This window comes from Puma concolor, chromosome D1, assembly GCF_028749965.1.
Source record: "Puma concolor isolate L17-30 chromosome D1, mPumCon1.1.hap2, whole genome shotgun sequence".
In the NCBI taxonomy this organism is placed as follows: domain Eukaryota; kingdom Metazoa; phylum Chordata; class Mammalia; order Carnivora; family Felidae; genus Puma; species Puma concolor.
Window position 1 is genome coordinate 112,712,498 of NC_141676.1, and position 25,614 is coordinate 112,738,111.

The 25,614-nt window shown below is 46.1% G+C and overlaps 1 protein-coding gene across 1 annotated transcript; it reads right to left on the reverse strand.

Moving 5' to 3' along the window:
* Positions 1-220: 220 nt before the first annotated feature.
* AASDHPPT (aminoadipate-semialdehyde dehydrogenase-phosphopantetheinyl transferase) lies at positions 221-25,588 on the reverse strand. The gene is made up of 6 exons (XM_086679245.1): positions 25,340-25,588; positions 22,805-23,030; positions 10,045-10,166; positions 9,250-9,411; positions 3,781-3,852; positions 221-2,136 (listed from the first exon to the last, which is right to left on the reverse strand). Exons 1-6 carry the CDS (start codon positions 25,520-25,522, stop codon positions 1,972-1,974), a joined length of 930 nt encoding a protein of 309 aa, XP_086535371.1. The 5' UTR covers positions 25,523-25,588; the 3' UTR covers positions 221-1,971.
* Between the last annotated feature and the right edge of the window lie 26 nt (positions 25,589-25,614).

The following is a 25,614-nucleotide window of genomic DNA, read 5'->3' on the forward strand; positions in this document are numbered from 1 at the left end:
AAAATCAAGTAAAACAGAAGCATGTTATTCAAAGATATGGTAATAGATAACAAAAAGAGTTTGCTCTGGGGGATAGGAAATGGAAGAATGAGGTCAAGGGGTGGTATTTCTCACTCAGAAAAACGAGCCTATAGATTCTTTAGACTCTGTAAACCATGTGTAACTTTAAGAAACAGAAAAACAAAACATGAAATCTAGTGCAGTGCCTGGCTCATAAAAATTCACTGACGTTATTTGCTTTATTATCATGACAAGACAGATGACAGGTTTTCATATCACTATTACATTCATGCTAAGGGACAACAAGGTTTCCTATTTTATATGTTACTTGATCTTTTAAAAACACATTATTTGCTCTGCTTGGAGTATTCGGGCATGCTTCATAAAATAAAAAATTACAAAACATTCCAGTTGTGTTTTTTACTAAGCAAATTATCTAATTTTATGCAATTTACACACAATTATTAATTTTAGTAACAAAAACAACAGAATTCTTTCACTTCTTGATATCCCACAATAACAAGACTTAAAGTCCCCAAGACATGCACTACAGCTGTGTAACAGATTCTGTCGACGTGATGGTCTTAGCATCTTCTAGATTTTGTTCCCACTTTAAGTGCTAATTCACTGAATTAAAACAGGCAAAGATTATGAACAGCTGGTTCAGAAGAAAGGAATAAACACAGCTAGTAACAACAATAATGTATCAATCTCATTTGTAATAAAATACAAATTTAAAAACAAGACACCATTTCTCACTTATATTGGCAAAGATCAAATGAAAAAAACAGAGAATTTGTACAGCTGACCAGGGAGAACGGGGGTGGGGTGGGAGGGGGGGTAGGCGGAGGGGTGGTCTCACCTGTAACATTAGCTGGAAGTGGAAACCACACGGCCTTTTCTTCTCAAAGTTCTAGAACTGTTTAAGCCTTGTGAACCACTTCCAGAAATGCTCTTAAGGACGAGAAGCATGTTACTCAACATGTGGTCACAAGGACACTTACTACACCAGTGTTCATAGTAAACAGCGCACACGGACACAACGTCCGGCACGGGAAGGGGTGCACATGGTGCGAACCAGACCTTCCCTGTGATGGCAGGTGGCCGGGCGCCCTCGATGCCACGTCCCCACCCTCGCCGGGCTCCCTACCGCGGGTCTGCTCCCCACAGAGGCCATTAACATCAGGGGTCCGATCTGAGTCAAGAGAAGCTGGGGGGAAACATTGTGGGGTCTGTTGGGAAGTTCTCTTCACGGATGACAATGAGACTGAGAGGAGAAATGGCCTTTCCTGCCTTTTAGACCCAATCCTATGAAGATGCGAGGCTCACGTTACGGGAGCAGCTCTCTCCATGAGGGACAGGAGCCCCAGGCAGAACCAATAACCCTAGGCTGAGGTTACGGGCACCTTGGAACCGTGTGCCAATTCGGATGATAAATGCCCCGGGGTTACTTGGATATTGTTACCTCTGGTCACGACTTCAGCGCCAGTTAAGCCACAGATGCAGACTAATGAACAGGAGATATACAGTTAAGCCAATAAAAAAATTACAAAACACTATGTTTCCATGAAAAAAAGAAAGTGGATTAATACGGATTCATTTGCCAAGAACAGGGTCTGGAAAGAAACTTCAGGTTTTAGGAATCATTATCTCTGAAGCATAAAACTTTACATATTCCCTTTCTCCATATTCGATTTTCTACTTTGTTCTACAATAAGCACCTATCACTGTAAGATTCTGCTCCTTTTTCTACTCCTTTTGTCAATCCAGTACGATTTGGGAAAGAAGAGGTAAACGTGTGTTCTAGGGAATTAGCGTGAACTGAGAACCTGGTGTTTTTAATAGGAAAAGTGGTTTGCTTTTATAAAAACGGGTTTTTGAAATAAAATTGGATACTATCAGGCATTTATTGTTTTAGTGAATACAGAAGATTACAAACAGTTTTCATCCTTTGTTACTTGGGGAATCCTATCATGATTTTGTACCATTCCGTATTGGAATTTCTTCTGTGAAACAAAAACAGTCCCAAAACGAAGGATCTTCAGGGGTCATAGGAACAGCAGATGATATTAAATCATTAAAAGTGAGGACACTAAACTGCCTCGGAGTTGGTTTAGAATCATCTTGAGCTGGAACCTAAAAGGGAAAAAAAGAGATTACCTCACTGTTTTACTGCATGTGAATCTTATGATCAATTTCATAATTAGGGAAATGGGAAATAAGACCAAATTATTCATGTCAGTAATATTAAACTGCAACACAGCAGGATTTCTAGGTAACTGCAATTACTCCTTATGTTACTGTTGTCAGTATAACAAGTTAAAAGAACCTAATTCTTGAACCTTTTTGGTACCTAACCTGTGGTATATGTTTAAAATGTAGATTTCTAAGCCACACATCCAAAAATTCTCGTAGAGGAGTTAAAAGGATCCCAAAAGATGAGTTAAAAGTATCCCCAAAATATGTAACTTTTCATAAGCAGGTAGGTTTTTCTGATAGAGAACCACAATGCAAACTTGTGAGGAACACTCTAAGGGACAGATGTGACAAAATTCCCATGACCACACAAGAGACGCAACACTTCTATAGGAAATGATCACTCAACACTAACCTGAAACTACATCTTATATTCTCAGATACAGCCCTTGTTCGCAACTCAGCCCAGGGTGGACCTTCTTCAACATCAAGAAGATCCACCAGTTGGTGCCACCTCTCACAACAGGTTAAATGGCGGACGCGGGCCTGGAAGCCAGCCACCAGGTCAGGGGCCTGTCAGGCTCCCTGCAGTGCCACAACAAGGAGGCAGCACGTGTCCACAAGTGACACAAGTATAAAGCTCTATACAAACAAGAGAGTTGCAGAGTGTAAAGCTGAGACTAAATCACACGAGGACAAGTAACCAAGGCCAGAATATCTTCAGATAAGAGGGGTCAATTTTAACATACTGTCCCCTTTTAATTAAAGTATCTAAGAAGACTTTTAATCCTTTGATCATTTATCAAGAGTACTGTCTGTGCATCGAGCTATTTTCCAGCAGTAACGACACATATCTACTGATCACGCTACAGTGTCTCACGTGGATTCCTGAGAAAGAAGGACACGCACATAGCTCCAATTATTACAACATGACCAGGATTCCTTACAAATATATTCCCGCAGAATCACAACTGTGTACATGGAGGCTGAGGGCCCTTGACCTGAAGGGTGTTTTGGTTTGTTTCACTTTCTTCACTCAACAACTCAGCACAGAAAAAAGAACAGACCGTGGCAGGAAGAACAGAGACCAGTGTCCCATAGCAGCGTGACACAGGGCCTCACACGTGTTTGGCCCTGTCACTTTGGGAATCATTTGGGGGATTACTACAGAAGGTGGAGGGGTTCCATCTGACAGATAATGCCATCATTCAACACCCTCCACTAAACCTTTACATTCAACCCAGCTCCAGTTCATGGGGAAGAAACCACTGGTAAGATGCCTGGGACAGTGATTATCTTGAATTTCTACCAACATATAAGCACTAGGACAATACTAGCGACATTTTTTCTTTGTAATATTCACGAATGTGAAAAAATAGATAACATGCTTTATAAAAATTACTGTGAAATTCCAGGATCTTAAAGATTTGATCATGTAAAACTCTTCTAAATCTATGATCTTAAAAAACAAACACACACCTCTAACAGGATATAAACCCAATGACTGCTTCTATTCAATAAAGAACACATTCAACAAGGATTCATGCTTTTTAGAAAGAAGTAAGAGAAATCTTAAAATCTTACCCCCTGACGTCTAGATCCATCCGGTTTCCTCAGAGCGACTGCCACAAAATGGTGCTCATCTATTTTGCTTTCCTGAAAAATAAAAGGTAGTGGATAACATATTACTGAAAGTGCAAACACAGATACACTTCTGTTTCCATTTTTAACTCTCCGTCTCCCTCTCTCTCTACACACACGCACACACATATATTCCCTCGCCTCCCTTGAGCCATTTAAGAAGTCACACAGATCGTGGCCCCTGACTTGTAAATACTTCAATATGTATTTGCTAATAGGGATATTCTCTTATTCTCTTATACAACCACACTAGCTAATAGCTTCAGTAAACTGACGTTCAAAGAATACTTAAATCGACTACCTATAATCCAATTTTTGTGAATTAATCCAATAATGTCCTCCCAGCATTTCCCCCTTCCAAAACCAGAGCTCATCCAGGATCAACTGCTGCTTCCAGCTGTCATGTCTTGATAACAAGATGGATTATTGTATCTAGAAGCACATCTGGGTCCTCATCAGCCCTCACAGGTGACATTTGAAGTGTATATGTAAAAAATCAGACTGCAACACTGGTTTATAAGCATTCAGGTAACTAAATAGTACAGCCCCTGGAAACTCAGTGGAAATTCATAGCTAAGACTTAAAGAACACACTGTTTACTGTTTTCTGTTTTCCTCTATGTCTGAAGCAACAGGGAAGGGGGTTTAGAATAGATATCGAGGCAGTTACCTCAATTCCCAACTACTAAAACCATAGAGACACTGGGTGGTTCATCGGTTAAGCATCTGACTCTTGATCTAGGCTCATGTCATGATCTCATGGTTCATGGGATTGAACCCTGCCCGTGTCAAGCTCTGCGTTGACAGCACGGAGACTGCTTGGGACTCTCTCTCTTCCCCTCCCATACTCTCTCGCAAAATAAACTTTAAAAAAAAGAAAAATTAAAACCTCCAAAACTATTAAAATTTTCAATGAAAAGACACCTAAGACATTCCTTCATAAGGTATCATTTGAAATGGAAACTATAATCAGAAATAGTATCCTCTTCATATCTTCACACCAAATGAGCAGAAAACAAAAAAAGAAAGAAATCCAGTAAGGACAGATATATTAAAAGAAGAAAAAATATAACCAGCTAAATGTCAGAAGATTTAACTAAAAACGAGCCCACGATATCCATTATTATGAACAAAATTACGCTTGTTGATACATGGTCTTCCACTGCTCACACTGACAGGTTTCAGCTGTCACTACTTTGGGAAAATCTCTCAGATCCTGGGCTCTGTGGCGTCCGAATCTGAGGGGAACATCAGAGGGAACTGTGGGCCGTCCACTAGAATGCCAGGATGCCCCGCTCATTACTCACATTATCTCATCATCAGCCACAATTCAGTGAGACTGATTTCACCATAAAGCTTCGTCCTCTCTTCTCAGACCTCATCAGCAACAGGTAAATATGGCATCTGACACGGCAGGTATAAAGAAACCACTTCACGAGGAACAACTCATTGAACCCACATGAGAAGCCCTGTGTGGTGAGCTCTGCACTAAATCCTTCTTGCCAAGAACAGTGCACGATTAAGAATCAGGTGAAAAAGGAAATGAAACTAGCAACTTACTACTGACACGAGTTCATTCAATGCTACTGAACTAAAGATTGAAGTTTAACTTCCAAGACTTTCTAAATTTTCAAGATTTTCTTAACTTCATAAATTTTATCCATAAAATTATTGTAAATACCAGAATTTCCCTATAATCTCTGACAAACCAAAAGGGAGCAAGAATATTTTATCCTTTTAGTGTGAGATTACAAACATTAATCTGCTTCAGCAAGTCTGCATGTTATTTTCTTAGTACTTACCCATCTTAGGAACAAAGAAAAACAGTTTAAGCTGTAACGTGAAACACTCACATTTTATCATTTTTTCCCCAGTGGCCTAGCACTGAAAACGTATCTCATCAATATTACGATTTCTACCTTTGTAAGTACTTTCCCTTCAATGCAAAGAATTACTATTCCATGTGACCTCCTCATCTGGAACTTTTTGGTGGCAACCTTCCTAACAGCAACTGGCTGTGAAAACTGAGAGCCTACAGAATAGGACATTCCTCTTGGCAGAAGAGCTCATATTTTCTCTTGAGAATTATTCTTCCAGGTGCGAGGTACAATACTCAGGGAAGTGGAAAGCCCTTGGCATTCGTTATAGTAAATCACGGTCTATAAATTAGACACCAAAGCTGTCAGTGCCGCTGCCCTCAGCAAGCACTGAGGAGGTAAAACAAGGGGCCGAGAGACGATGAGGTGTGACGCGTGATGTCCCAAGGAAGGAAAAAAGCACAGCCGTACAGGAAATCAGGAGAAGGCAATGGAATTGGGCTTCAATTGTCAAAGGAGAAGCGGGAAGAGTGGAGGGGGAGGTGGTCTTGGAAAAGTGAGAATAGGAGATTGGGGGACACCGGAGGAACGGAGAGCAATCTGTAAGGTGGTAACGGGGTGGAGGAAATGGAAGCTGATGGCCCGAGGCTGAAGGGCAAGCAAGCAGGAGCCCAGCAGTCTCTGGTCCTCTTGTCCAGATGCTGTTCCAGGTGGTTCTGCACCTGCGCCCTCCCTGGGGCTCCCAGCTCCCACCGCACAGCCATGCTCTCCCCTCACATGTCTTCAGACACTGAGCAGGTGTTCTGTAAACCTGCTTTGTGGTCTTTGGATTTTCACTTCCTTCTGAGTCCTCAGGGAAGCCAATGTCCCTGTTCCTCTAGGGGCAGAATTTCACTGTGTCCCTGGCAGGATGGCCCTGCCCTCTAGCTGTGCCCGAACGAGGACAATGTCCCGGGCCTACGGCACCATCACCTGGGCTTTCCAGACCGATACCTGGAGTTGAGGCCGGTACCTGTACGCATCCCTCAGTCTAGTGTCCTGCAGGCATTTTTGGTTACTTTTTAACGATTTTATTTTTAAGTAACCTCTGTATCCACCGCGGGGCCTGAATCCACAACCGCAAGACCGACTGGCATGCTCCCCGCACGGAGCCGGCCAGGCGCCCCCAGACTTGCTTTTAAATCTGTGTCCAGAAATGGGGCTTTTTCCAGCGTAGCTAGTTAGTCCTCACACTATGAGGAAGAAAACGCAGGGGTGTGAGTAGCTCACACTTGTTCACGGCTGCACACGGTCATGAGTAAAACCTGTAAGCCTCCCACACGCACTATCCTGTTTCCAGCCCAAACAACACTATTTCTCAGAATGGTGTGGATTGTTAAGTCGTGCTTTTTTGTACAAGTGACCTGTAACTCAAAGACACGACCTTATTCACTATGTCAGCAGCTGTGATGCGGTGAACACTTTCTCACCACACCCCCGCCCTCAGATCCAGAACTTCTGGCCATCCTGGTCATTCTTCCTCGGTCTCTTCCACTCCACCTTCAACTGTCAGCATCCTTAGGACTGTCCTGCGCCTCTCTCCTCTCTCTTAAGCAATTTTACAGCTGCCACTTTAAATCCCGCCTGCGTGATGAGGACTGCCCCCGCCAACCCAGCCCCTGTTCCGTTCACCGGACGCCTTCATGTGGGTGTCTCTCTGGCTCCTCAGACTTAACATCCCTTCTCTTCTCTCGTGTGCGGCACCTCTCAAGATGGTCCTAGGAGTCAGAGAAGTGTTCGTGCCTCTTTCACTTACTCACAGCATCACAGACAGCACTGGGTCTTCTTACCTACCCGATCTTATCCCAACTTCATACCTGCTAAGCTTCCTGGAGAACACTAGTCAACAGCTCCTATCTTATCCATTCGTTGTTAACTCCTTCCTCTGTACCAAGCCTCCCTGCACACCATTCCGGTGATGACACCAGGAACAGCCACATTACACATGGCTGCCGGGCTCTCCACACAACAAGCTGGACCCATTCCAGGAGTCCACCTGGCACCAGTGACCGGTCAGGAGGTAAGCACCTGGCCCAAGCCAGGCCGGGGAGTCCCTCTCCAGGTCTTTCCGGGCTGGAAACACAAAGGCAGTTCACCAAGCTCGGAGCTGCAAACTGCTATGTGCAGAAGTGGAGGGAGCCCCATTTCCTGCCACACGGAACAGAGAAGTAAAGAAAGCTGGTGTGAAGAATGACAGGCAAGCGCAGGAGGAGAGAAAGGCAAAAGTGAACGATAAGATTTCTGAGTTTCCTAGTCTCCAATTCTGGCTGATTGTGGGGCCCAGTTACAGGAATCACTCTAACAGCCCATGAGGCTGTATCTCTGGCTTCAAGGGGCTTGTGCTGGTTTCTGTCTCCAGCAAGCAAGACCTGCTGGTGCCAGAGACCAAATACAGAAAGAGGCCTGTACGCTCACTCAAATGTCCTCATCACGGCCACAGTGGCTCCCTTTGGCTGTTCACACACTAAAAGCTCTTCTTATTCCAGAGCGGCTTCTCTGCTTCTCCCTTCCCATTTTACTTACCTCACTAGGACTTATCTTTCCAGGATCAGCTTAAATGTTACACGCTCACATGGTGTCCCGGACCTCCCCTGCAGGGCACCATGCTCACACCCGGGGTCCCTGACGCCCCCCTGCAGGGCACCACGCTCACACCCAGGGTCCCTGACCCTCCTCTGCAGGACACCGAGCTCACACCCAGGGTCCCTGACCGCCCCCCCCACAGGGCACCACGCTCACAAATGGGGTCCCTGACCCCCCCCACCTTGCAGGGCACCACACTCATACAGTGTCCCTAACCACCCCTGCAGGGCACCGTGCTCACACCCAGGGTCCCTGACCACCCCCCTGCAGGGCACTCTCACACCCGGGGTCCCTGATGCCCCCCTGTAGGGCACCGTGCTCACACCCGGGGTCCCTGATGCCCCCCTGCAGGGCACCGTGCTCACACCCGGGGTCCCTGATGCCCCCCTGCAGGGCACCAAGCTCACACCTGGGGTCCCTGACTGCCCCCTGCAGGGCACCACGCTCACACCCGGGGTCCCTGATGCCCCCCTGAAGGGCACCGCACTCACACCCGGGATCCCTGACCCTCCTCTGCAGGACACCAAGCTCACACCCAGGGTCCCTGAGCCCCTCCCCCACAGGGCACCACGCTCACACCTGGGGTCCCTCACCACCCCTGGCAGGGCACCACGCTCACACCTGGGGTCCCTGACCTCCCCTGCAGGACACCGAGCTCACACCCAGGGTCCCTGACCGCCACCCCCCCCCACAGGGAACCACGCTCACACCTGGGGTCCCTGACCACCCCCTGCAGGGCACCGAGCTCACACCTGGGGTCCCTGACTACCCCCGGCAGGGCACTGCGCTCACACCTGGGGTCCCTGACCTCCCCTGCAGGACACTGCGCTCACACCCAGGGTCCCTGACCCACCCCTGCAGGGCACCAACAATGCTTCCTGTCGTGCCCACTTTCATCGAGTAGCCTCCCCTAATTAATCTCACAGACATGCACAAAATAAAGAAATTCTTACAGCAAGTGATAAGTTTTTTACCTCAAATGCCCATTCTTTTTCTTCTTCCCCATCTAGGAACAAACGTGTTTCTTTATAAACTTGGCCTATATCGAGATTTAACGGGGATATATCGAATTCAAGCCGTTGCAATTCAAATCCTAGGCCAACACCAAGGGCTTTTATGAAGCTTTCTTTCAGGGCCTAAAATACAGAACAATTTTCTCTTAGCAGCGCATTCAGCGGGTAAAATCTCCATAAACTCTACAGGCCCAACACATCTGGATTGTTAGCTCTGTGCTACATGGTGACTCCAAGTTATTATCATTACTTTTACCCTTCCACTAGCACAGACACAAACCAGACATGGGATCACATAGTCAATCATCTGATCCCCTGGGCCTCCGCTCTGGGTGTAACAGCACCTCCCTCACAGCCCTGTCATGACCGTTAAATTAACCAACTCACGAAGGCATGTTTTCTGCCATATAGGGAATATTACAGTAGTGTTAAATAAGGCCTCGTGTGTACGAGTTCCTTTGAAAAAGAAAACATTAAACATTGTGAGAAATGTCTTGTTTGAGCTTTAAGAGCAAGTACCTTCTAACTGACCACTGAATATACATTCCATTTTCTTAACTGTCATTAAGATTTAATTATGCCGCAAAAAAAAAAAAAAAAAAAAAAAAAAAAAATCGCAAAGTTCCCAACAATCACCCATTTGTTTTAAACACCGTAGGAACTCCCCTAGTAACCAAAGGACTTTGATGCCGATTTTTAGTAAAGACAATGAGTCATCATGGGCTTTTAACTCTCAAAATTAGAAAGAAATTATACCCAATTCCTATAAAACATATCCAGTTGAGTCCATTCATCATTAAAGCTTCTGATGGTTTCCCATTCTTTGTTGGTAAACTTTCTTTTCATAATATGAAAGAATTCTGGAATTGAACCACGACCTGTCAATTGAAGAAATACACAATTAAAAACAGACAGTGACAAGCAGGGGTTAGCCCAGGAACACAAGGGTAGTTATAGAAATAGTGAAATTCTGTGATTAAATAACAATGGGAAAAAAACAACACACAGTTGTATTGATAGATGCCTTCCGAAAATCTGATACAATTTACCAGCCAAATGTGGTATAAATTCTAAATAACATGGAGGAAAAGAACTAGATGTGGTAGAGTATCAGAAATCTACAACAAACATCTTAAAAAAGAGCTATATTCCTCTGGGGTTTACATTTTTTACTTTGTTATAGAACAGGAAAAAAAGAGCAATTCCTTTACTGTAAGTTTTTGAGAACTGCTAGAAAGCTAAGGGTTTATTTTTTTAATTTTTTTTCATGTTTCTTTATTTTTGAGAGAGAGAGATACAGAGACAGAGACAGAGCAGGAGAGGTGGAGGGGCAGAAAGAGAAGGAGACACAGAATCCGAAGCAGACTCCAGGCTCTGAGCGGTCAGCGCAGAGCCTAACTTGGGGCTCGAACTTATGGAGTGAGAGATCATGACCTGAGGTGAAGTCAGACCCTTAACTGACTGAGCCACCCAGGTGCCCCGAGGGTTTTTTTTTTTAAGTTTTATTTTTGGAGAAAGAAAGCCCAAGAGGAGATGGGCAGAGAGGTAGAGAGAGGGAAAGAGAATCCCAACCAAAGCAGGCTCTGTGCTGTCAGCACAGAGCCCGACGCGGGGCTGGATCTCACAACTGTGAGATCATGTTCTGAGCTGAAATCAAGAGTTGGACGTTCAACAGACTGAGCCATCCAGGCACTCCTGTTCTTCTGTTTTTTTCTAAGTTACCACTTTGGAAAACTACTTTACACTTCTTTCCTTCACAGGAATGATTTCTGAACATGTTTTCTTATTTGACTTTTCCAAATGAAAACAGATGCTAATTTTTGCCTTTTCAGGGATGCTACTGTGAAGTAAGCTTTTTTTCAAAAAAATTGAGATACACCCCTAGAGCCTCTGTTCCACAGACAATAAAATATCACAGAGAATTCTGAACATAAATAACAAATAATTCAAGGAATCTGATTCTCAGAATTGAGAGCTGAGACACAAATTAAAAATACAAGATATGTCTCTCATATTTTTCCAAAACAGAACTATGTGCTTATCTATCGTTACCACTAGACAGGATGTTTCTGTATTTGTTTATTGATTCTGCAAATATGTCAACTGTAAATACTACACAAATGTGTACAGAACTAATGGTCACACATGGGTCAGTCATGGTGCCTGGCCTCCCACACAGCCAGCCTGGAGAGCCCATCAGAGCCTGGCCCTGGACAGAAGGCCCACAAACGTTCACCACGTGGATAAACGAAATGAACCGTCATTTGGTCCATTACTGCCCCATGCCCTGCTGTCCCGTGTCCTTAGTTCACGACTACAGTTCCTCACGGAGCACGGCTTCCTCTTCGTGGCTGTCCCTTTGCAGACTGTGTTAACTCCGACTCACAGCTCTAGAACACCCAGCTCTAAAATCCGACATTCCCACTGGCTACAAGTCCTCCAGTGACAGCCACCAGCACACGCTCTGTGGGTGTTAGAGGCCTGTCTGGAGACCAGAAGTTGAATCCCCGTGCTTCACGCGTTATTGGCATTTCACCGCTAACCTCACTCTAGAAACTCCCCAGTACTGCACACCGGAATGCTATGGACTGCGTCTCCACAGGGAGCTTACAGCCAGTCCTACAGCAACCAAGTATCGTTCCCATAGTGATCTCAAGGGTAGAAAGTATCAAAAATCAATTCCTCCACAGAACTGTTCACGATCCCCCACCATTCCCATTTCAGCAGACTTAAGAGTGTCCTCCTTAGCCAGGAGATACTTCCGATGATCCTGTGGGGAGTGATATGTGGTCCTTTACAGATCAAGACAGAGACTCTCATTTACTTTCAAGTTCAACAGACTCATTTAATCCAACTATCTTCTCCTTGGCACTCTGTTCTCAAGAAAAATACATTTCAATAGTTTACGAGTTCAATTAGTGTTTACTGTTTGTGTTGTTCACATTGCTAAAATACTGTTACTTCCTAAAAGCAGCCCAGCAGACCTATCAAGTCATTTCACGTAACAGCACTGAAATATTAGCTGATCTTGGAGTCCCAGGGGAGGGGGATCCCTCTGATGGTCCCGTGCTTCACTCTCCCAACACCTCCCTCAAGGCTCCTACTAAACACAATCTCCTTAGAAAGCAAGCAGCACTAGCACATGGCGTGGCTTGAGAAATGACACTCAAAAGTGACAATAAATCTGGAGAATTTAAACACGGGGAGCACTATATCTAGGTAAATCATCAACTGCTTCATCTTGAACATGTTCTGGCACAGTGCAAACACTAACAGTGGGGAAAACAGCTACCTTGGATTTGGAGACTACACTGTATATTTTGAGAACTGTAGCTTTAATGGAACACTGCCCCAAATGCCACAGTTGAAAATATATGCCTATTGTCATCTATAATGTCATTTTGTTTGCTGGTTTCTTCATAACCTTCAAAAAACCCTCTAATTTTTTAACTAAATAAGATGGGGTAATCAAGACAAAAAAGATTAAATATGCATGCTAATAAAAAATGAACTGATAAAGCCCTCTGATTTTTTAACTAAGTAATATGGGGCAATCAAGAGAAAAAATATGCATGCTAATAAAAAACAAAATGATGAACATAAAAAGCAATCTAGCACAATCACTGAAAGCAATCAAAAACTGATTATGTACAGCTAAAAAAGTACCCAATATGAGGGCGTTTTCATATACTTTTGAGAGCATCTTATCCATTCCACAAAATAAGAGCTGTGACAGCAAGAAGAAAAGAGGATTTTCTAATTATTTGGCCAAAGCACAAGAGCGCCACAGTGTGGCACTATGGTGGAAATACACAGTGGGTGAGTCCTCTGCTAGGTAGTTTACCTAGGAAATTGGAATTTGCGGCCGGGGGAGAAAAATCAGTAGGAAATACCAGAACAGTACATTTGTCCCTCAAACGATCTGAAGGCAGCATAATTATCAAACATATAATCTGGCAAACCACCTAATAATACCATCACGTATTCATGTTTCCTGTGAGTCAGATTTAATCATCCCACCACATGCTGAAGGGGATAGGTAAGGAAGATGAAGTGACTGAAAAACAAAACCACTAACCACATTTACGGAAACCAGATTACCCCTCTTGTTGCTTAGCCTTTAGGAAAAGCAGTGTTAGCTACTAAGCTTCATAATGATCAACTAATCGAGACCACAGACCAACTGGTAGGTTGACTAAACACTCAGTAATAACCCACAACAAAGAGTTCACACAAACACCTCAAGCTGCTATTGCAAACCTACAAAAAGAAATCCCACTAGTACCAGAACCTCAAAGCCCACCTACGTCAATCTGTCCCCCAATGTCACCAATGTGTTCACCATCCTTAAAAGGGATCTGTTACTTCAGGGAGGGGTTGAGCCCTGTCCATCTGTGTGCTTGGAAATAGTGAAATTTAGCTTTTGATCAAAAGTCCAATTAGAAATTCTAGTAGTGCCATTTTTTGGATTACATATATTCTTGCTTCCACAGGAGCGGGGAAGGGACAGACTTCTATTCTAGACTTTGAGCCAGTATGTGCACAGTGATGATGGATTTGTGTGGGAATTTACCGAGGCACAAACCCAGAATAAAGCAACAATGTATGAGGCCCTCAGGTGCGTTTCACAAATCCTGACAAAGGAGCTCTGTTAGAGCAGGAGAGCACAGACTGAGATGCGGGCACCTGGGCTGGACACCCCCACTCAGGCAGTCCTGAACCCCAGCAGCTCGTAGTGCCTACATAAATGCCTTCATCAACATATGTGGCAAGAAACAGGCCTGGAGAACAAGAACGGAACTCAGGGGCTGCAAATGTGTAATCTTTCAGGAAGAGGGCAGGACCCCCTGAAGGCAGGTAGAGGGGCCAGAGGGTGGGGGAGGCCCCAGGACCAGGAAACAGAGCAGGAGACACGGACTATTCTCAGGCCTCGAAACCATACAAAGTTTGCCCTGTTGGCTTTTCAACCTGCTTGGGGCCCAAGGCCTCCCTTTCCCACTTTACCCTCCTGAAATGGGAAAGTCTACCCTGTGCCTATTCCCCCAAGGTGTTACAGAAGCGGATGGTTTCTTTTCTAGCTTAACAGGTTCACAGGAGAGTGAGGAATTCTGTCCCGCCATGGAACATACCCAGCCTCACCTGTACCTGAGTTAGATCATCCACATGATGAGACGTCGAAGCTTTGGAGCTGATGATATTCAGAAGAGATGCTGGAGTCAGAGTGAATGCTGGAACAAGCTAAGGCTCGGAGAGGCTGGGACGGGATGAATTTATTTTGTTTTTTTTTTTTTTTGTTTTTTTTTAAGACTTTTATTTTTTTTTTCAATGTTTATTTATTTTTGGGACAGAGAGAGACAGAGCATGAACGGGCGAGGGGCAGAGAGAGAGGGAGACACAGAATCGGAAACAGGCTCCAGGCTCTGAGCCATCAGCCCAGAGCCCGACGCGGGGCTCGAACTCACGGACCATGAGATCGTGACCTGGTTGAAGTCGGACGCTTAACCGACTGCGCCACCCAGGCGCCCCGGGATGAATTTATTTTGTACGTGGGAAAGAGATACATTTATGGGGGAAGGTGGAGGATGGACCGTACTGGGTCGAACAGCATCTCCCAAAATTCATGGCCACGCAGAACCTCAGGTGTAGTCTGCAGATGGAATCACATTAGGATGAGGTCACAGTGGATTAGGACAGGCCCTGTATCCAGTGACGGAGAAACACTCAGGCACAGAGAGAATCTAGGAAGATGCAGGTGGTACCGAGGTGGCCAAGCTAGAAGCCAAGGGCGGCCAAGGGCGGCCAGGAAACCAGGAAGAGGCAACGAGGGGTTCTCCCTAGAGCGTCAGAGGAGCGCGGCCCTGTCGACTCTGACTGGTGGCCTTGAGGACATCACAACCCTCTGGGGTCTAACACAGGAGTGCGTAGTGGCCGCTCTGGAGCCCCGGGAAACCAGGGCACAGGCACACGACGCACGTCACGTGTGCAGACGCACCCACACTCCAGACAGCTTCAGCACCCGCGAGTCAGACGCTCACGTCCGGGCACCATCGCCTCTGTGCCGACAGTCCTTTCAACCTCGGTAGTTCCAAAGCTTCCAGCAAGGCAGAGCGGGGGAGATTACGGAACACACGTGTAAAGGGCCCCAATTACTCAGTTCCTCACAAATGGGGGCGCTGGTGTCGTGCACACTGTTACTGCTCTTCTGCGAGGCACGGCACTGCATCCCCTGTGCATTCACCATGTCTACGCGGTTTTCCTGTCGCTACTTCAGCAGTTCGTACGTTAACAGGGTTAACCTCTGTCCGTCGTATGTGCCACAAATGTATTTCCTGGTTTCTGAGAGAAGATTTAATATGAAACCGATCACGTCTGCGGACTTGGTTTCCTCTGACCTTTCTAGCTTCACAGGCATCCTGCTTCCACAAGTCTGAGAGAGTACACAATTCCACTGTGTTCTAGCAATAGTCATGGAAACCTAACTCTAACTTTGTTCTCTAGTGTAACACAAGGGTCTAAGGGCTTTCTCATGACTTCCATCGTTAAAAAAAGGGACGGGTTACGGACTTCCTCACTGCTGGATCTGTAAACTATACCAAGTACAGGGATCCCCAAACATTAAAATGACTGACATTCACCTGAGAAACCAGCTGTGCTCTCAGAGATTCTGGTCCAGTAGGTCTGGGGGCGTTTCAAGGAATCTGCATTTTGAGGAGCAGCCTGGCTGATTTTAGTATCCTGACCACCATTTTAAAACCATCACTGTACAGACATCTGAGTGGCTCAGTGAGTTAAGCGTCCGACTTCAGCTCAGGCTACGATCTCTCGGTCCACGAGCTCGAGGCCCACATTAGGTCTGTGCTGATAGCTCAGAGCCTGGAGTCTTCTTCACATTCTGTGCCTCCCTCTCTCTCTCAAAAATAAATAGTAAATAAAACATTAAAAAAAAAAAAAAACCCACTACTCTATGCATATAACCACCACCACCTCAGAGCTAACCTTTGTTAAGTATGCAATCATTCCAGGCACTGTCCATGTCTATGCCTTCAACTATCCAGCTTTGGTGGTAGAACTGTTTAGCCATTAGGATATAAATCATCACATACACACAAGTTGTAGAAGAATTAAAGATTTAAACGTAAAAATAAAATTGTAATTTTATTTTTTAAGTTTATTTAGAGACAGCATGAGTGGTAGAGGGGCAGAAAGAGAGAGAGAGAAAGAAAGAACAAACCAAGCAGGCTCCATGCTGTCAGCACAGAGCCTGACCCGGGGCTCAAACCCACAAACCCTGAGATCATGACCTCAGCCAAAACCAAGAGTCTGACACCCAACTGACTTAGCCACCCAGATGCCCCTAAAACTGCAATTTTAGAAAATCTAGTGGACTCCACCCTATGGGCAGAGAATATCTTATATCAATTTAATTATTTTTTCCAAATAAGACAGAATTCAGAATTTATCAATCAAAAGATAGATGTATTTAATTAAAAAAAATATAATTCATATGGCCAAAAATATAACTAAATTTAAAAGGTAAATAATAACACAATGGGCAAAATACAACAAATTTGGTCAATAAACTATTAGTACCCACAATATATAAAGAAGTTTTATACAATGATTAGAAAGTACTGATAAGCAGTTTGTACAAATCACAAATTCGAGTAGTCGATAAGCTATTGCTCTAGTGATGAGAATAATGCACCATTTAATCAATAATCTTTGCCCATTGAACTATTATTTTGTGTAGACACCGGGCTCTCACTGTTAACTGTCAGTTTTCTATTCTTGTGTTTACAATGCTTAACAAACGCGTAGGAAATGGTAAAGCCAGTCCCCTCTCGCTGTATTTTTCATATGCTTAGACATGAATTCCTCCATGAAAACCTTAAGTTCATTTAACCCCATTCTGCAGAATGCTTCACATACTTTGTACCTGTAAAACCTTAAACAGGAATCAGTACAATCTAGCACAGTCAGGCCACATGTTACAGACTACGTAGGTGGGCTTTGGATCCTGGGTACAAATCCATGTTCTACTTTTTTTTTTTTTTAATGTTTATTTTTGAGAGAGAAACAGAGCGTGAACAGGGGAGGGGCAGAAAGAGCGGGAGACAAAGACTCTGAAGCAGACTCCAGGCTCTGAGCTGTCAGCACAGAGCCCTACACAGGGCTTGAACTCACGAACTGCGAGATCATGACCTGGGCCGTAGTTGGACGCTTAACAGACTGAGCCACCCAGGCGCCCCTCCATGATCTACTTTTTAGCTGTCACCTAGGGCCGGGGTCTTACTCTAGTCTCTAAATTAAAAATAGCACTTGGTCCTAGGCATCAAAAGACGAAGTAAGATAACACATCCAAGGCTCTAACACACATAGAAGCATCAGCACAGAGGAAGGTGCCCCACGGCCAACCCCACCCTGTAACTGGGAAGGGGATACTCCCTGCTGGGAAGACCTGGTTTTCCAGGGAGGAGGTCGGAGTACAGAAGGAAGTGTGACTTATTTCAGCTACCTGCTTCCATGTGTCCAGGCTGAAATAAGACAAACGTGGTCAGTAAGCACCCCTGCAGAACGCGGGTCCAGGAGAGCGGGAGCCCGGATGTGGGAATGACTGTGAAAGTAACCTCAGGAGCAAGCAGGTGAGACCTGGGTGGGAGCGGAGTGGAGGCAGTGGAAACAAAGGAGGGCGAGGAAGACGACTCAACGGGAGGAAATGCTTGTAACCACAACTCACTGACCAGGACAGTTTCTCTTGTAACGTTTTCCACCATGGATGTGTTCTCACTTTCTCATTTGTAACAAACACATTTAGCCAAGCCTAGGACTCCTCTCATTTGCACATGTGATAAATATTCACCGAGCACCTGCAAGGTGGCTGCACCCTCGGCTAAGTACGGGGTGCGCTGGAGCAAAGCCACAAGAAGCCACAATCCCCAACCTCATCTAATGAGGAAGGACAGACGACAGTCCAGGAGTTAGGCTGTCAGGACAAATGAGAAGGGCCACACAGAGGAAAAGAAGGCCAGTCGGTGGCCAGAAAAGTCTCTTCGAAGGAGGAACTGACCAGTGCCGTGGCTCAGTCGGTTGAGCGTCTGACTTCGGCTCAGGTCATAATCTCACGGTTCAGGGGTTCGAGCCCTGCATCAGGCTCCGTGCTGACAACTCAGAGTCTGGAGCCTGCTTCGGATTCTGTGTCTCACTCTCTCTCTCTCTCTCTCTCCTCCTCCCCTGTTCGTTCTCAGTCTCCCTCTTTCAAAAAATAAATACACGTTAAAAGAAAAAATTGAAGGAGGAACAACTGACTACCTCTCACGCTCCAGGTCTCAGGTACTCGGGAAAAGAGAGGACAGGAAGAAAGATCAGCGTTTCTGCAAGGACGCAGAGCACTTTGCTACTCGAAGCAATGAAAGGCAAGGACAGCAGCTAGAAGAGAGAGGTACCAACAAGAAGGACACAGGGTCGTGAGAAGGGGACTGGATTTTATTAAGAACCAACCCAAGAGTTTTGAGAAAACTGCTGTAGGTGTTTTTAAAGGGGCGCCTGGGTGGCGCAGTCGGTTATGCGTCCGACTTCAGCCAGGTCACGATCTCGCGGTCTGTGAGTTCGAGCCCCGCGTCAGGCTCTGGGCTGATGGCTCGGAGCCTGGAGCCTGTTTCCGATTCTGTGTCTCCCTCTCTCTCTGCCCCTCCCCCGTTCATGCTCTGTCTCTCTCTGTCCCAAAAATAAAAAAAAAAAAAAAAGACCACTGCACTCCATACAGAGAACTGTACCGACAGGACAAAAGCGGGAAGCAGTCAGGAAGCTATTACAGCTGCACGGGGAACAGGAAGACCAGACCACCCTCCTACCTCATAGTCCCACCGTGCACTTTATACTCACTGTGCTCAATTTATGTAGTAGCCGTTCTAGACAGCAGTGCCTTGAGTCATTTCTAAGCTATTAAATTAGTACCAAATCTCAAAACATCGAGTCATTTTGTCCTGACAATTACTATCCAGCTAAGTTTATAATAAAAATGGGAACCTGAAAATGTAAAATCATGGGAAAAACTTATTTTGGTCTTTTCCCAAATCTAAATAATAATTTTGATACTGTATATCTTGTCTTGTTTTGTAAATGTGGGAACACGACTAAAAAATTCATAGAACTGTATTTTCTTTTATACTCATTAACCACAAAAGGCTTTGATGCTAGATAAAAATTAGAAAATGAAGGAAAAACCAATTTCCCAATCTGGGGTGGCAAATTATCACGAGGACCCACAGAACACCTGTCCCCAGGAGTTAGAAATGTGCTGCGCTGACTCATTACCCATCCTGGGGTCCCCAGCACCTTATAAGCCCTCCTGTCTGGACATTTAACTAAACAATTATTTCCTGAGGGCCAGCCCTGCACCAGCTCTTTTCTCCAAGAAGCAGAGAACACAGCAGCAGCTGCCACATCCCCCTCCAGCTGTGGGCATCTGGCTAGAAGACCCCGCCCCCCGCAAGGCTGCCTGGGTCCAGCAGTTACTCCCTAGTGCCCTACCAGCAGCGACAGGAGCCCTGGGAGAGGGAGGGACTTTTAGCCAGCAGAAATGGCTAACAAGTTCCTACATGATGCTTCCCTGCAGACAGGAACAGAAGACAAAATGGAATGGAGTTTTTCCACACACCAAGGATTCCCCAACAGCTGACTCCGACCTGGAAGACAATCTGGTAACAATGTCCGCCACAAAGTTATGCTTCTGCTGCCGGCCTGGGTTGTGCCCTCCATCACTCAGCAACCTTGGGGAACGTGCCTTGCTCGGCTATCACTTATTCTGATAAGCAGAGCAATTCAAATGAGTCCCCATTGCAGTAGAACAGTCTACTTCCCTCTCTCACTGAGTGATAAACTGTCCATTCGCACTTGAGAACCAGCGCAGTGACCGGAAAACCGCTCTTCCCCAGTTAGGAGATACAGCAAGAGCTTTTTGGCAATGAAGCAAAGAAGAGTTAAGGTCTAGACACTGTGATTAGCCAAATAAGATCAATAAAAAAAGTTGTATGTGTATGGTGGGGAAGGTGTCCTAATAAAATAGGAAACTGAATTTTCAGGTTTTGCTCATTTAACTTTTTAGTTATTAAAAGTTTTAATTAGTGGGGCGCCTGGGTGGCTCAGTCGGTTAAATGACTTCAGCTCAGGTCACGATCTCACGGTCTGTGAGTTCGAGCCCGATATCGGGCTCTGTGCTGACAGCTCAGAGCCTGGAGCCTGCTTCTGATTCTGTGTCTCCCTCTCTCTCTGCCCCTCCCCCACTCATGCTCTGTCTCTCTCTGTCTCAAAAAAAAAAACAAAAACATTTTTAAAAAAATTTTAATTAGTAGTTACTTATTTATCCAGTATTGACCATCAGCCAATATTGTCCCCAGGAAGCCAACTGGTAGTAAGATCTATCTCACAGGCAAAGTTGCAAGGCGGCCGTGAGCCCTAGTGGCCAGCATTCTTGTGTCATTGTGCACACTGCATTCAAAGGACCAGTGGCCTCTCAAATAATTTCTGACTTTTGGAATAAGGACAAAAGGAAGCTATGAAAGCACATGGGCTCGTTCCCATGCTCGCCACATCTCCTTTTTAGCAGTGGCTTTTCCGAATAAGCTCTCTGTGATGCTCCTGCAAACCAGATGCTGTCCTGGGAAAAACACACATGTGCATATTCACACAAAACGTGGTGAACAATTTTAGGACATTAAGAAAAAAAATGCCTCGGGATGCCTGGGTGGCTCGGTGGGTTAAGCGTCGACTCCAGCTCAGGTCATGATCTCGCGGTTCCTGAGTTTGAGACCCACGCTGGGCTCACAGCCTGCAGGCTGCTTCAGATTCCGTGTCTCCCTCTCTGTCGGCCCCTCCCCACTCGCATTCTCTCTCTCTCAAAAATAAATAAACGTTAAAAAGAAAATTTTTTTTTGATGCCTTGATGTTTATCCAGGAATTTTTAGGCCAAGAATCTCCATTGTCACTAGTAGAGCCTCCTTTGCAAATCTGAGAACAGCGTGGGCGAGGAGAAAAGCAGGTGGTGGCAATGAGAGGTGAAGGAACACCCCGACAGCAACCGTGAGCAATGAGACTCACAGCCACACTCTGAAGGCCTCCAGCCAAGACACAGAGTACTTCCTCATGCACCTGGCAAAGAGCGAGCTAACGATGCTATGACCTGAACTAGGCAGGTGCTAAGAGATATGACAGCAGCCAGCCTCGGACATAGCTCACAGTTCCTGCTCTCATGTGGCTCTGAGGACCAAGAGAAAGACCATCAATTACCCTGACAAATAATTATAAACGGAGATATGTAGTGGAATGAAGGAAATATATTTTAGGAGGGCTCACGACAGAAGAACCGACCTATGACTGTGGCTCACAGAGGTGTCCCTAGTAAGGCTGAGGTGACAGCTAACCGGTACAGAAGTCATCTCTGCGGAGATGGGGGCAGGGGATAAAGTTAACACAAATCTTCCAGAGTAAGGGCAACAGAAGGAAAGACTGTGGTGGAGAAAGTGTGGAGATGAGGAAATTACACCATGAAATTAGGAAAATGTTTTTCTCTTATTAACACCTTTCTTCTTAGCCTGTTACTTACCTCCTCATAAAAATAGCGTATTGATGCTGGGGTGGTTGGAACAATTAAAATGGACAATATAAATATGGCACTTAATAAAACGTGCTGGCTTATAGTAAGTGCTCACTAAATGTTACAGGTGATGAAAACTACAGCGCAGTTAAGAGAACCTGTGCTCTAGTAAAACTACCTGAATACTCAACCCCACAGTCAATGTAAGCAGTTCCTACGGTCACCAATTACCAATACCTAACGCAAAATATAAGCAACTTAAATATTTTAATAATGGCTTGCTCTTAATTTTCGCTCATGTAAATGTGCTACAAAGAGCTGTAATTAAAATATTCCAGAAATACAGGTCATCTCCACTATAGGACTATAGTATACTTCACCAAGGAGATGTTTTTGTTTTTTTTTTCGTTTTTTTCTTTTTTTTAAGCAAAACAAGTTGCTTTTGTTATATAATTACAATATAATTACTATGTTTTCTAACTAGAATGCCATTCGAAATGGACTGTTCATGGAGTTCATTTTGGTTTAACATTATTTAAATAATACAAAAAGCTACTGAAAAACCGTTCTTTAGAAAAGTTAACAATCTTCAAAAACAGTTCGAAATGTATTCTTATTTAACAAGCTAGGGTATAATCCAAGAAGGAAACCTTTGTTATTTTCATTTTGCCTCTAGGGAAAGCATTACACGCGTGCTCAACTCAGAGAACCTTTCCTTTCCACAGACGTTTGCGGATATTCACAGAAAAAGGGAAATATACCCTTTTCAGATACATGTTCTCTCAGCTACAGCACCTTTGACTACTGAGCACATTTTTCCTAAACTTAAAGATCTGCAATACACCTCCTGGCCCGAGTCTTCTGACAGATAAGAACTGAGAACACAAGACTGGTAACTTGTGCACTGCAAAAATGCAACATTACCTGGAAAACTAGTCTTCATCACATCAATTCCAACTTGTAGCTCAGGTTCAGCAGCGAGCACAGCATAGTCCCCTTGATGAGAGATGTTAAAGTTGAAATTGGGGTAAGGATTCAAGGAGTCTTTCGCAAGAACTGGTTTTCCCTTTGCAGTTCTCTGCAAACGAATATTATTCCAAGGGATATTCAATTTCTCTGCAACTAATTTCCTCATCATCAGACGACCGGCCTGTTAAGTAAGCAAAACACATAGTATGTACTGATGTGTACTAAAGATTCAAATACGCTGCGTGTAACAAAGTCCATTTTTGTGGTTTCTAAAATATATTCATTTTTAGGTGTTCAAAAGTACGGAAGTACTAAACATACTGCGTTAAGACTTCAGCAATGCTTAAGAAGCTAGAAGAAAAGGTCAAAGTCTCTCCCGTCAACAAGTCACCAATGTTCACATTCGGCACCCTTCTGGTCTTTTCACGACGTGTCTAAATAAATATGTGTTCATTTAGCTATGCTTTTGCTATCTATCTCATATATGAGATCCTACTCTAAGCGGGCCTGCACCATCCATAAGCTTTATAACGTGCAAGTGCTGGGAATTATTTCATGTCTGTACACATGGATCCAGTCTGTACCCTTTTAACTGTAGCATAGTACTTCATACTCTCAAGGTCCTCCTCTTGATGGACTACTTCCCTATTACCGGACATTTCGGCTGGCTCTAGTTTAGCTATTATAAACAATCTCCCAAGGAACCACCCTGTTGTTCCTACATCTTTCTGCCTATGTCCAAGTACATGCAGACCCTATAGACACATCACTCAGCTACAATAATTAACAAGTCAGGGACACCTGGGTGGCTCAGTAGGTTATGCGCCTGACTCTTGATTTCAGTTCAGGTCATCATCTCAAGATTGGTGAGATCAAGCCCCATGGTGGGCTCTGTGCTGACAGCATGGGAGTCTACCTCTCCCTATCTCGGCCCCTCCCCCCATTCTCTGTCTCTCTGAACACACACACACAATTAGCAATGCATGACTTACTTCACATATACCTCATACCTCTCCCAGTGTCCCACGTCTTTAATTAGTAAATAAATTACTAAAACCACACAAAAATACCCAAAGATATGAAGTAACAAAACATATGATATTTTATAAAATACCTTTCAAGTATTTTCCCCTTCCATTCTAACAATGATTTTTAAAACTCACAACGCTCTGCATTACGGTTTCTTACAAATTATAAAAAAAAAGTTTTAAAAAAATTCACCAATATGCCTTCCAAACATTATCAATTAGCCCACCTTCTAAAGGAAAAGGCGTTTCCATACAGAGGCATTTTCAAGAACTGGCGGTCTTTAAAGTGATGGTAACTACAGGCTACTTCAAAATGCTGTCTACAGAAGAGATAACTTCCAAATGCAACTTTCCATATGTTGCTTAAAAATATATCACTAAAATAAGTAATTCCGTTTAAACCATCGTTCCCCAAGGTATAGAGTCAGTACGGGGGTATGCCTAAGACGGCCCCTCCCCGCGGCCCGGGCCTTCTCTTTTCGGTCCAGGACCCCTCCCCTCAGCCCAAGAACCCTCCCCAGTATTCGGCCCTCCTCCTCGCCGCCCAAGACCCCTCCTGGGGCTCAGTCCCCCCTCTTCGCGGCCCAGGAACCCTCCTCGGGACTGGGCCCACCCACATCCCCGCGGCCCAGGTCCCCTCCCTGGGGCTCGGCCCATCCCTCCCCGCGACCCAGGTTCCCTCCCCGGGCTCAGCTCCCCGTCTCCGCGGCCCAGGACTCCTCCTCGGGACTCGCCCCCACTCCCCGCGGCCCGGGGCCCTTCCCCGCGATCCAGGAACTCTCCCCGGAGCCCAAGTCCCCTCCCCAAGGCACAGGTCCCCTTGCCAAGACTCGGCCCTCCTCCTGGCGGCCCAGGACCCCTACCCGGGACCTTGGGCCCCCTCCCCAGGGCTCGACCCACCCCTCCCCACGGCCCGGGCCCCCTCCCCGCGGTCCAGGAACCCTCCCTGCAGCCCAGGTCCCTTCGCCAGGACTCGGCCCATCCCCCTCCCCGCAGCCCAGGCCCCCTCCCTCAGGCCCAGGACCCCCTTCTCGGGACTCGCCCCCCTGCCCGCGTCCTGGGCCCACTCTCCGAGGCCTCGAGGCTGGCCTAGGCCTTCCCCCGCTGGGCGGCGTGCAGAGCTAAACAAAGTGGGGCCATCAGGGATTCCTAGGGCCTACCGCGCGCAGACCTTCTCAGGATGTGGAGACTGGAGCATCGCACCGGCAGGTGCACGACCCGCGCGGAGGTAAGATGAAGATCTGACAACCCCGGACGTGCATGATGCAGACCCCTCGCCGTGGGGCGGGCAGCAGCCCCGACCCCAGCATCACCGCCCCCGCGGCCGCGCGGCTCCCACGGGGTAGGGGCTGTCCTCGCCGAGGCCCGGCCGCCCGGCCCGCAAGTATAGGCCGGCCCGGGAGGCCCACGACCCCCGGCGGCGGCTGCCCTGGCCCTTCCACCCCCCGCAAACCTGTAGTACCATGGCTGCTTTGGCGTCCCGGGCGAAGACGAACTGGCCGATGCGCTCCTTCTCCTCGGGCTGGATCGACCGCACCGCCAGCAGCCACTCGGCGCGGCTCGGCAGCCAGGTGCCGCACGAAAAGGCCCAACGCACGCCCTCCATCGCAGGCACCGAAGAGCACCGCCGCGCGGGCGAGCCCATGCACGGAGAAAGGACCCCGCAACCGCCCCGGGCCCAGGTGGCGTGGACGCAGGCGTGGCCCCACCCCCTTCGCACCGGCGTCAGGAGGAAGG